At 37.8% G+C, this 13,865-nt stretch overlaps 1 protein-coding gene across 13 annotated transcripts in view; it reads left to right on the top strand.

Moving 5' to 3' along the window:
- Window positions 1-13,865, top strand: part of LOC131437120 (atypical protein kinase C) — a 244,978-nt gene that overhangs the window by 93,720 nt on the left and 137,393 nt on the right. For 12 of the 13 annotated variants that reach the window (XR_009230714.1, XR_009230713.1, XR_009230711.1 and 9 more), the window contains exons 2-3: window positions 5,248-5,879; window positions 6,190-6,673. The exons of the other annotated variant lie outside the window; for it this stretch is intronic. Coding sequence is in view for 4 of the 12 variants with exons in the window: in XM_058606281.1 (XP_058462264.1) it covers window positions 5,499-5,879; window positions 6,190-6,673 (865 nt within the window). In the remaining 8 variants the exon portion in view is untranslated. The remainder of the gene's footprint in view (window positions 1-5,247; window positions 5,880-6,189; window positions 6,674-13,865) is intronic. 13 annotated transcript variants of the gene reach the window in all.

Below are 13,865 nucleotides of genomic sequence, written 5' to 3'. Positions count from 1 at the left end.
CCATACTTGCATATCAGTCCCATATGGAAAATCGGCAAATCGAGAAAAAGACGATTAAAATTTTATTTTCGAATTTTTCGATTTGTTGTGCTACCTAATGCTAAATCATGGTATTATTACATGTAATATCGGTAATACACCTTTGCTATTCCAATATTGCAACCAATGAAATTATTAAAATTTGCACTGAATGGGACTGATATGCGGGTACTTTGCATATGGGACAGATATGAGTTGATATTTTTTTCACATTTTACTGAACAAATCCTCAACTTTTATTGCAATTTCTGAAAGTATATTGAATATAGATTGCATTCTTCAAGCTAACTCAATATTGGCGAAAATCGATATGGGACTGATATGCAAGTATGGGCAGTTCAGTCAATGAACAGCAAGGCGCATCCAGCAATGAACACAAGACTGCGAATAACAGCGATAAGAACCACCACAATAATACGTTTGACAACAACAACACCGACGATGCGGCAATGGATGACAAGACAAGCTACGAACAAAGTGAACCTTAATTCAGAACAGATTCATTACGTTTTTCTTTCAAAGTTATATTTTTGGGTTAATTTTGGAATTCTTGAAAAAGTGTTCTACTTTTTTTCACCGTATAGTTTAGTTCGATATCCTACCGCTTCTTTGTCGACATCATTGTTCTACCAATAACAGTAACAAAAATACCGAACCGTTCAACGATGCTGCCTACCGGAAATAATAATACAACCGAAACCACGAACCGAAATTCAAAAAAACACATCAGGCCGTCGGTGACCGTCGTGGCGCACTCTCAAAGATTAAGTGTGTCCGTTTGTTCGGCACTGGTAAAGCAGAAGAACGGGTTGTTCTAATTAAAAAAAATAAACAGTGTAAACATCCCGCGTGGGCCATTATGCGCTTTCTGCTTGGACGCCCGTAAACTACTCGGCACATAAAAGATTCCTTTCCAGACGGAGAGACTGGTTGTATAAAAGATACAGAAGCAACGACCTATACAACGACGAACCGACATCAGACCACCTGCACAAACAATCCTCCCAGCCAACGGCCCACCCACCGACCGACCGGATGCAGATGAATGGATGGCACACGGTTTGTCAGAAGTGACAGGAGAGCTCTGCATGGGTGGGCGAAAAGTAAAACATTCTGCAGAAATTTGGTGCATTAGGGTGGGATGAGGTCGATGAACTTGATCGTTTCAGTGCAGCTTGCAGTGTTTTCAGCGAGAGAATTTCCTCTTTTGATTACGCTTTCCTCAGACAGTATATAATGTAGTCCACCGTAGAAAAAAAACACCACCTTGGCCGCCATTTTCCAGTCTTGACTGAGGGAACGGTTGGGATCCGATTGCACGGTTACCCATTCAGGATTCTATCGAATGTGGGTGGGGGTTGGGAGTGGGAGCGCAAAAAGAACGAAAGTTGGTACTAATTTGAGTAAGTAGCAGTCTGGCTTGAAGTATCGTACGATGACAAGCTTTTCATATAAAGGAACTAACAATGGGGAATGCTTGTTGCATTTGAATCGTTTTGAGGGTAGATGCTTTCTGCATTTTCGAAAAGATGATAGACAGATTGGTTTGTGATCCAAAGGTCACCCACTGAAGCGATACAATTTACGTTCTGTCCGTAATATATGGGAATATTTCCCTGAAGATCATCCTAAAGTGTCTGACTTTACTCAATCTCTATCTTAGTGTTTACCAGATCAGCTCTATAAACTCACCAGATACCGATAGTGAAATGTATAATCCCCCAGAGCCAATATGGTTCCAGTTTCATATCACATTTAAAAATCTCTCCACAATCCGCTTCATCCTCGCTGTGGTGTGGTTGAATATAAGTGTAAATATTTGCACGTGGTTTTCACCCCTCGTGACTGTCACTGTGTCCCTCTTCACCAGCACGGTTTAGTAGAAGTTTAATTTATGTGTGCGCCGGTAAGTTTGAGTTTCCACCCGTCGGAACTTAGACTGGATGAAAGGTAATTTACCTGTTCGTAAACTTTGATGTTGGTTGCACCAGGGTCAGTTCTCCTTAACGAATGGACGAACGTTACGGACTGTAATATTAAGTGCAATGGGAGTAACGCCTTATTTTCAGTGGAATTTGCTATGTACTAGTCTAACTTCGAAATTAGCTACACTTACATCAGATCACTTACTAATTAACTTTTCATGAATCGGATTCAAAGTTCATTGAAACAGAAAGTAAAGTTCAGCATCGTTCCCAAATTTACGTTGTTTTATTATTACCGTTCGATTTTCTCAAAAATGGCTAATCCGGTTTTGACAAGCTTAGGCTCAAATTAAATGGCTGTAATTTTAGGTTCCGGTAATGTAAAGATATAAGTGAGGTATCCGACAAAATGCTTGGTTTTTGTACCGCTCAATTTTCGCACAGGTGGTTGACCCGATTTTAATAAGCTTAGACTCGTTTTGAAGCTATTTTCACTTTATTTTTCATCGCTCAATTTTCTCGGAGATGGCTGAGCCGATTAAAAAAGTTAGGCTCGTTTGGAAACTAGTATTAGTTCATTAAACGGGTTTGAAGCTCAAATGGCTGCAACTTACAGTTCCGGTAATTTATTACTATACTACCTTGATCAAAAGGTTACCGGAATCACCACCGTGTGGCGCTCTCAGTCACCCGATAATTTTTTCTTGGTTGCCACATCTGTCAATGATTTTCTATCAAATTTTCTACTTGATACCTGGACATTTGTAAAAGTTACGCTGTATTGAGTACATCTGCGATTGAGCGTGTCCTCGATTTTGTACAATTTTCAAAATGGAATTGAATTTACAACAACGAGTTTGCATTATATTTTGCGTTAAAAACGGTGTGACGATATTGTACTAATACTCTGAAGAAAACAGTCGTTTATCAGTGGCACGAACGTTTCAGAAGTGGCCGCCGTTTTCAGTCAAAAAAGAAGACAATGCTCACAGTTTTCATTGATTACAAGGGTGTTGTGTATCACGAATTCCTTCCACATGGCCAGACCGTCAACAAGGAGTATTATTTGGGCGTTATGAGACGTTTGCGTGAAGCAATTCTCGAAAAAGACCAGATTAGTTGGCAAACAACTCGTGGATCTTGAACCACGACCGTCACACAATGCCATCGTTATCCGTGGACATTTGGCTAAAAACAAAACGAATACCATTTAGTCAATTTCAGTAGAAAGCTAAACAAAGCGAGTTCGACTATTCTGGTTTCCGATTCCATAAACACCGCTAATAGTGTAACTGTTTCAATTTGTAGGTCGTACTAGTTGAAGTAGAAAAAAATTGTAAAAATCTTGTATCACTTTTTGTATAGTGTGTTATCGCGAATTAATATGTTTATGAATCTAATTTAGATAAAGGAATAATATATTCAAGTTGAAAAAAAAGATTGGTCAAGTATCAAGTATCTCATATGAATCTAATCTATACATTCGGTTTATTTTCAGTGTCCGGTTTGACTCGTTGTTCTCAATACCAAAATTGACTTTACAAAAATACTCTCATGATTTAATAGTAATAATCGAAGAAATTCTAATGGTCACAATCGCTGATGGCTATAAATATTATGCTCGTTTAAAAATTATTATCCGTTTATTGAACTAATACAGAAGGATATGGTGAGCACTTTCACAAATATAATCATATAAGTGACGTAACCGACAAACCGAACTATTTTCTCAGAAATTGCTTTACCAATTTCCACTATCTTTGGTTCGATTGAAAGCTACAGTTTGGCAACGAATTCAGTGCCAATAGATAGTGATCGGAACAGGCATCTCTGAGAAAATCGAGCGGCAAAGAAACGACGCGTTTTGTCGGTTATGTCATTTATACCATTATATCTCCGGAACCAGAATTCACAGTCTAGCTTGATTAATGACCCAAAATGGTAGCTTTCAAACGAGCCTAACTTTGTTGGAATCGTTTTTTTACTATACAAGTTTTACCCTTACGGTCATTAACCCTTTCGGGCCAAAAAAACTTTCTGAACCTATGTGCGGGGTTGGAAATCGAACCCAGGTGGGTTGCGTGAAAGGCATCGATTTGTCCATTGCGCCCGTCTCCTATGTTAAGATCGGTTCAGCCATCGTGAGAAAATTGAGCGGTTAAAAAATTCGTTGAAAGATGCACATATACATACACACAAACACAGTTTCCGATCTCGTTGAGCTGAGCCGAATGACATATAATACTATGGGTCTCCGAGACTCCGTTCGGAAGTTGTTTTTTTTCAGGAATTGTATTATCTTTTTTTTAGAGAAAGGCGAAAAGATTTTTGTAAATTGGTTGAATATTGTCCGTGACATATTTATTTTGGATACCAGCTGGATGTTCCCTTGCACTCTAAATATTGCAGTAATAAATTACACAAGTAGTGTAGTTGATTTCAATGGGGAAGCATGGTAGTATCATTGGGGATGGTAGTAGCATAGAATTAGTGGGTAAAAAACTAAAACCGTGTTTTTCATACAAATAATTATTGAGATGAAATATGGAACATATATTACTTTCAAACCTATAAATCAAAAATATTAATTTGCTATAATTGTTGTGCGCGATTTTCTTCAATTTCTTTGACAACTAGAAATAAAAAAAATCCTTATACATTACAAAACCGTAAGTCTACATATTTTCGACAAGATGTACTATAATATAAAAATAATTTTAAATTTTGAAAGAAAAAAATCGATTCTGCAAGATGATCTGATTGTACCGAAACTAATCCTGGATGCGGCCCACGCAGCCACGTCCGCCATAGATTTGTACGCCGCTAAATAAAAAGTGTGCAAATTTTATTAGCGGTATAGTTTGTGACAGTTTTCTTAGCGGCATGAAATGCTGCCGGGTTGGCAGTAGGCGGAATGAAAGTTCTAATAAATGCCTGTCTCTCCGGTTTTTATCCTTTGCCGAAAGCACCTTGTGAAATGTGGTTCGCGAAGATCAACGCTGTTCAAAGTTTGTTATTTCTGATGGTAAAGTCTGTTTACATTCCAAAATTCAGTATAAACAGAACACTGTTGAAAGTGGAAGGTAGTCAAATATATTAAGTCCATAAAAATTATCCAAAGAAGAACAGTATGGAAACAGTTTCGATTCGTTTCTGTATTGCTTTTCTTTAAAAACTTTAATCATTCGAACGACTTTCCAAACTTTTGAACGGCGCCAATGATGGTCTTCGGTTTTCTGAGTTTCTCACCCGCTCAGCAGTTCGAAATTTTCTTTTATTTCAGAAGTTACGACCTTAGCTCAATTTCTATGGTGCAGCAATACACAGCGTAGGAAAGCTCCATCATTTCATCGCAACTAACAACAGCGAAAAAAAGAACATTCAACCGTGAATTTGTGCTTTTCGTGTGGTGAGACGAAATCGAAAAAGAGAGAAGAAAAGTGCTACAAAATTAAAAGTTAAGGTGGTTCGTAGTGTACAAACGTTTTCGGTTTCATTCGTCATTCGGTTTGGAATTCCTCGGTGTGCGGTAAGATGGCCTGGGGTTACTGGAGTGCGACAGCCGTCGACCGGGGTCGATCCCCTCGGCGGAACACCCAACAGTCGCTTCCCTATCAGAACCACCAGAACCAGAGTTACCAGCAGTATAGTCTGGTTCAATCACAACACCAACAGTCGACGCAATGTCTCAACAGTTGCCCACAGGCAACCGATCCATCGCCTCCGCCACTTCCGCCGCAAACGCTAGCACAGCAACAACAACAACAACAACAACCACAACATCAACAACAAACCTGCATTAGCCCGTGCCACAGTCCTTGTCACAGTCCGCAGTTCATCGAGCAAATACCGCCGGATCTGCCCTGCACTCCAGTGTGCACGTACTCTCGTAGACAGTCACTTGATAGTCCACAGGTAGATCGATGTGTGGTGCATACCACTAGGCTAAGTTAGATTTCCCTTCCCGGAGGGATTGGGATTGCGTGTTTCCAACGTAAAAGAAGAGCGCCATCCGAATCTCTGTCGGGGTTTGCATTAATTTATCATTGGACTATAGCAATGACATCCTATTCTCACCTCATTCGAAGCTGAGAGGTTTTTGCAACTGATATGCAACATCAATGTGTTGTATAGTGGTTGCCGAAAACCAATGATCGTTGTTATTGTTGTTGATGTTGTTGAAACCAGTTACCAAAGCTTCAAATTTAATTTCTTTCGTGCCAAGGCCAACCATCTCTCAGATATCATCTGCCGGGCAACGGTTCCGTCGATTCAATCGGCCGGAAATACGTTAACACGGGGAACTTCTTTGCGCGACACTGGTGATTACGCGGTACCTCATCCTCATCCGCACACGCACCACTACATGACAACCTCGGACACACCGCGGACCCTGAGCCGGGTTGGTTCATGTCCTGGCTCGACGGGTGGTTCCGGATCGGCGCACGGGTCCGGATCCGGGTCTAGTCCGGGCGGTGGTCCCGGGAGTAGTGGGGGTGGTGGTGGTGGACGGGGCAGTATCGGGGGCAGTGTGGGTATGATGTGCGGGGCTAGTCTTCATGGTGGCAGCCAGGGTGGTGGTTTGGAGTACGTGGAGTGTTCACACTACGATCGGATGCCGCTACCGATTCCGGTTCAGATACCGATAGTGCCACCACCACCACCGCAGCTTTGCTCTGAGGAGGAAATCGAGCCGGCCTATGCGACAGGTGAGTAGTCATAGCGGTGGTTTCCCACTGGTGATTTTGTTTGAAACATGATACTTTTTGGTTTTGACTTGAAGGCTTAAGTTTACTGTATAAAATTCGTTACGCTACGAGTAGTGCCTCACACGGAAACAATAAGATTACACGATATTTAAACAAAACCACATATGACAATAATTTTTCAACAGTCATTTGAATAATTTATTCCATTTCTTTCATTGTGTGTTTTAACCTATTCCAAGTCCCAATATCCAGCAGCGGGTTACAGAAAAAAATTTTTTCATGTGTTTTGTTGATACATGTAGGCCCTAGATTCAGGTAGGTGTTTGCTCAATTGTGCTCCGAGTCCAACGTAAAACACTAATAATAGGAATAGAAAGATGATTAATACCTAAACAGTTACTCTTATTCAAAAGATTTTAGTTTTAAACGTCGAATTGTTAAAAAATGAGATGAAAAATGCTAATCTTCGAAATATTGCTAGAACTGTTAAAGGCGGGGTTCATGAAAACAAATCATCAAGCTGATAAAAAATTCTCGGTAAATTAAAATAAACCAAATTAGAATCGCATTGAAGGAAGAGTTTTTAATTAATTTAGAATTTCAAATGAGTTATTTCATACAAGCCAATTCGCACACTCCCATGCTGCTACTAACAGAGAATGCAATAGTATTGACCATCATAGACACACGGGAAGGCATTAGATAAGAACTGATGAGCACTTAGTTATCTTAGCTTTCGACGGCCAATTCATTCCATCTTTTTCTTTGTGTTTGAAATCGTCATCAACTTGGTACGTTTTTAGCACCATCCAACGAGCTACAAATTGAAACATATAGATAGAATGAAAATGGAAAAAATGATAGGAAAAAGGTGACAAAATTTAAACATGACATTGTTTGGCCGTAAAAAAAAGCTTGTGTTACACGGAAACTCAGAAGCAATCTTGAAGACTCAAGTCGTACATTTACTCTGTGCATAGTCGGTTAGGTTAGAAATCTTTTTCGTGGTCTCGTGGGTAAATATTCATCGACCCTTTTTTACTTCACCAATCGCCGACTAGAAGCTCGTGAACTTTATCATACCCCTAAGCTCAATTGATGTGTGTATAGCCACATCGGATTTGTACGTCCATCAATTTCCAAGACGGTTTTTTTACAGTATTTAGCAGTAGAATTTCTACGATCTTTGAATCGCCTCCTCCGATGGCGGTCCGATTTTTTACGCTTCCTTCCTTTTACTTCCGGAATCGGAAGTCGAATCCGAATAAAATTTTACAATTTCAAATTTGATCACAAGACCTGACCTTTTCATCAAAGTTTTCAACGATCTGTTCTGCAGGGTGCAAGAAAATCGAGTGTACTTTTTTACGTCAATCCGGAACCGAAATTTGGATCTGAATAAAATGTAATGACGAGCTATGGGATCAAGATGCTTTTTTATTTGAATGTCTGTATACAAGAATAATTTCAGCGGATTCTGAGAAAATCTTTTGCACATTTTATCCCGTCAATCCGGAACCGGATGTCGACTCTGAATAATATTTATTTATAAGCACCATGTTACTCCAAAACCGGAAATCATTGAGTGGTCTATGAACAAGGCCTCAAATTTTGTTACGTCAGATTATTTGTAACTAGTTTGCAACAAGAAATTTTTGTGACTAACATCTAACCAGTAGCGTGAATTAAAAAGGGTAATTTCTACTAGTGACAAGCAACATATTGGAATTCTTTCCATAACATTAGAATAAATAGGTTTTCATGTAAACTAGTTAAAACTTAGTCACCATCGACATTGTAAACTTTGAATGAATCCAGAACTCTTTTCTATCAACAATAAAAAAGCAGTACAGTATTTTAAATTATAACGAAACGATACGATGTACAATTTTTACTACGATTTTTAAACTGTTGAGATATCAAATAATGCAATTACCATACGTTCCAAATGCTCAACTTCAATCCATGCACATTAAATTCTCTTTATTTTAAATTCATTTACAATGAGAATTATAACATTATCGCAATCATCCTTCAATCTTTATATTGTTTTCTTCGAGTTTGTGATAGTGCTTAGAAAAATATAATTATTCTTCTTTTTTTTGTAAAAAAGTAGTTTTGAAAAGAGTAATATTCTTGTTTCATTTGTTTCACACACTTCTTGCGATTCTATAGTGTGTTTGCCGTATTCAAATTGATTGCACTTATTATAATGGTGGGTAGAAAATTCTGCTTCACCCGAATGACAATCCAGATTTAGCACCTTTCGATTATTACTTGTTTTAAGGGTTGTAGAATGCTTTTAGCGAAGTAGAGTATTGGTAAGTCGCTGGAAACTAACCTTTCAGACTCAAAGTCAAAACGGCAAAAGTAGATCTTCATAGAAGTCGTGATATTTACCTTTTATCCAGTGGCGAATCGTGAAAAAATTATTAGTTGTGAACTGCTAATATGGCATGATATCAGATGTTATAATTCTTTGTAAGTGAAAACTAAAAAGTGAGAAATGGATATTCGCTTGTGTTTTTCCATACAATTAAATAACGATATTCTCCTGAATAGGAATTTTTTATTAAAGTTATTTTGTATCATAATACAATAGACGAATTCGGCCCTCTGCCGAAATTCAATTATCAAAAATTGATCTGATAATATACGATAATTTTTAAACAGGCGGAATTGAAACCAGAGTCCAAACATTCATCAATAGACGTTTTACTCCATTTGCTGTCAATGTTAGATTCGCCCTTCTTTGAAAAACAGCTGATATGAGATGTGTGTAAATATAAGCAATTTCGGTGCACGAGACAAAGTGTTCGAGTTCAGAGCGCTACTTATTGGTTACGGCAATTCGATATGAAAAGATCGTTTAGCTGTCATTGACAAGCAAACGCAAACATCCTAGGGTGAATTTGTGCATATTGTACTGTGAACAAAATCGTTCATTAGTTTGTATTCGGTACCATCCGACCTGATTTCATAGATTAAATAGAGAACTAAAAAATTATTGAATGTGGATGGGGTTGCAGTTAATTCTTTCAATTTGACCGGTTGTGCGGTGCACGAGGTGCACATGAGCACATGACGCCACTGCTTTTATCAGTATCCAATACGAAAACAGACTGGAAAATGATTGATGAACGAAATGGCAAAAATGTAAATAATATTGTAAAGAGACGGGGTTCGAACCCGTAACTTTTCTGGTTGCATAGTCTCATGCCCTATCTCCAAACAGATTATAGTGAGTTGGACATGTGGCAAGAATGCCGTAAGATAGAATGGCTTACATGATACTCAGCAGTGAGTCTGGAAGAAGTCGTCGACTGCGGGGCATTCACTGGCGACTGGAGAATGGCGACCCAAGATCGAATATCCTGAAAACCTACAATTCGTCGTGTTCCAGAAATGGAAATTTCAATATCAAAGTAAAGCATACAAAAAATTGCTTTAAATTTACAGGTGACTCAAATCCTTATATAACACAATTCATAAGAACGTAATTTATAAAATGACTGAATTTTACAAGAATATTTTAAAGCGTGTAAACTTAAATTTTTTTTTTTTTTTTTTTTTTTTTTTTTAAAATAACTATTTATTGGAATATGAGTTAAAATTAAATTATTAAGATTTAAATTGGGTGTTCAGCCACAAGTGGTGACTTTTCAGCCCTGTTATATATATATGATTTGGTTATTACCATGAAGACATCATTTGCTTCCGCAATTCTGAGATTTTTGTGTAGGGAAAATTCTAAACCTACTTGTATTGTGTAATGGGGAAATTGTAAACTTAAATGTTTCTGCCCTTGAACCTTCGTAGAAGATGAAAAATTAACACCTAAATGAGTAATTGTAATAATTATATGCTCAGAGTGCTTAGTAGGGTGGGACAAAATATTGATTTCAGCTCCACCAAACTTTTCGTGTTCCTTTTGGGTCCCATAAGCACTATGAACAATTTGAGCTCGATCGGAGAAACTATATTTTCGCGCCCGAGGTTTAAAGTTTGTATGGGATTTAGTATGAAGAAATCCACCTTTTACAAAAAAAAACGGCTGGAGATCAATCTATGAACTCTAAAAATTAGTGCATGTGATATTTGCGTAGAAAAATAGCGGGCGTGAAAATATAGTTTCTCTGATCGAGCAAAAATTTTGCATAGTACCCAAAAGGAACACGCAAAGTTTGGTAGACCGAGAAAATACACCTTTTCATATTTTTCCCATACAACCTTGTCCTACCCTAGTGCTTTTGGACGGTATTCATACATGAATGCAGACTGGAACCAAAACAATTATTTCTACCTAAAATTTTTGGTTCTACTGAAACATGAATAGAAATTATTTTACAAAGTAGTAACACTTACTTACATTTTCTACTCATTTTTATTCAACGTTTACACAGAGAGAACGGACAACGAAAACAAAAGAAATGTTGTGAGCGTCTACCGCATGTGGCATTTTTCACACCCCAATGCATGCGTTGACATTGTGTGCGTGCGAAAGAATAAGGAAAAACTCATTTATTTTTAAAACTCGCACGAAATCTTTCGATAAAAAAGTTTATCAGGCACAGTTTATATACGAATCGATAGAAAAATTAATTATCTAGAATCGTATGTTCTTGGAATTTCCGTTTTCTTTACCGTTTTCTCACAATTTTGGGTAAAGTGCGTGAAACCCCGGGATAGGCAGCGAACTCCCGTGACCACGGCGAAGCGCTACCTTAACCCCTTAACGCTCATGGGGAAATATATTTCCTTTCTATAAAAATCATTATCGATTCTTCAATTATTATTATATCGCTGTGTTTTTTACTGAATGTTAAAAAAACTTTTTTCCAAGTCGACAAATGTGTTTCTGAACGAATAAAAAAAGAACTGTCAATCTTCATTGCACTAAAAAAGTTTGTGCAAAACAAAATAGAACACATATTAAATTTGTTATGTGCAACATCCACTTGTGCTTAACAAGTACACGAAATCGTTTCGTAGAATAACATAACTAACTATTTATTTCACTATTCTGATAATTAAAGCAATTAAATCAATAAATTAAATCACGATATAATAAACTTAACTCTTCGTTTATTTATTTCTGAGGATATAAAAATGTTTCCCATGACATTATAGGAAACTTATGCACCCTGCTATGTTTTTCTGATGATATTCTATTATTTTACACCCACAATAGCTAAAATATTGTATTGTACTGACATATTTCGCCCTAGACATGTTATGGTCGTGAAAGGGTTAAAGAATTTTTTATGTTACTGAACCATTACTTACCGTCATTCCATAAGTCTGTCATCAGCGAACTGGAATGGATTGCACGATGAAGGTCAGCTTTGTCCTTAGTCATTGAAAACCTAACAATGAAGCTAATTCGAAATTGGGTTGATTTACTAACTTGTCGAAACCGAAATTTTCTTCCCCAGTCACGTTCAATTTCTGGCGGACCCATTCAACTACTTCCAAACGAGGAAAACCCTCTTCCTTCAACGATGCTGAATACTGATCACTCAAAATGGCAAATACATGTAGGAACTTGAACAACCGACTACCGAACGGACCCGGATCAACAAATCGGAATTGATCAATAGTGCCAATTACATAGAGTGAAAGAGTAGACTTTTCTAGGAAAATTTTAATCCTTGTTTCTTCTAATTTTCACTCAATCGCACACATTTAGTAAAAATCAACACATCAAGCAAAGCTAACTCATTTGATATGGAATGAGAATATGCTTTCATAAAACAGAACATCTACATCACTTGCTAATGAATGTTTTCCATTAGATTTTACCAGACTGTTTTCCATGATTCTCAGGTCAGACAGGTTTCAAATGAAATCCATTCCATTGAATCTTTGAATGAATCATTTTGGAGGTTGAGAATAGAAAAAAATAACTATTTATAAATACGAGCCAACATCACGATAGTCACGCTCCATTCACGGTTCATGCAGAACCTTGGCATAGTTCGAATATATGTAAACACAAAAAAATTAGAGCCTTACATCTGGAGTTATCGTTTGCCCACTCAATCATTTCCGCACCGAACAGGGCTAATCTTACTGTGCCTCAGCTTAGCGACGTTCACTGGTTATTCTTTTTTTGTCGGTAAAATTCGTCCTATCAAGGATTCAAGCCATGCATGCTGGTTGCGAAACGATGGTGATTCGGAAAAACATCCATAAATAACCATAGGAACCGCAGTGGGCGGAAAAAGTAGTCCACAGCAAGCAGAAATGAAATTTCAACGAAATAAAATGTACTTCGTGAATTCTTTAGAAAATCAAACCAAATTTTTCAGTCGATGGTTGACAAGGAATTTTCAAGCAATGAACTTTCAATTTGCAATCAATATTTAATATCAGTCCATGCGCTATTTGAAACAAAAATTACTTGCCGGATATTTTACAAACACAATCTTAACTGTGTCGATACATTGTAGGTTCCCAGACTGAGTTGAATACAACAGACTTTGAAAGAGACTACTGTGCGGGTGTAAAAAGACGTGGCTCAGCAGGTGGAAATATTGTGTTTATGTCAGAAAACGAATGACTTGCCAAAGAGCTTCAGTACTGAGGGGGGTTCTTCTACGGTTTGGCCTGTCGTGGCATTGAGTATCATTGTGGAAATACGACTAGCAGTGTGATAAGTTTATAATGGAGTACAAGTCGGTATGGGATAATCTCTGCTATAAATATTGGTTTGTTGGAATTTGACAGTTCTGGTAATCTCATTCATCTCATTGATTAACAAATATTTTTGTGTAAGCGACTTTTCGCCTTATTCCAGCAGTAGGTGTTTTGAGCGCTTGATGATAAAGCAATGTTTCGATTTTAGCACGGTTTGTTTTTGGCAATATAATCGTTCGAACATGACATATGTATCAGAAAGATGATAGTATGAAATTCAAAACAATTTCATAGTTTTTTACCTTATTTATAAATATAAAAAATAGGTATAGAATTCGCTCAAACTTCAGAAAAATGTGTGTGGGTGTGTGCGGATGTGTGCGTGTGCGCGGATGTGTGTGTGTGGGTGCGCGCGGATGTGTGTATGTGTGTGTGTGTGTGTGTGTGTGTGTGTGTGTGTGTGTGTGTGTGTGTGTGTGTGTGTGTGTGTGTGTGTGTGTGTGTGTGTGTGTGTGTGTGTGTGTGTGTGTGTGTGTGTGTGTGTGTGTGTGTG

The sequence above is a fragment of the Malaya genurostris genome, chromosome 3, assembly GCF_030247185.1.
Source record: "Malaya genurostris strain Urasoe2022 chromosome 3, Malgen_1.1, whole genome shotgun sequence".
Taxonomy (NCBI): domain Eukaryota; kingdom Metazoa; phylum Arthropoda; class Insecta; order Diptera; family Culicidae; genus Malaya; species Malaya genurostris.
This window is presented reverse-complemented; position numbering and strand designations above follow the sequence as displayed.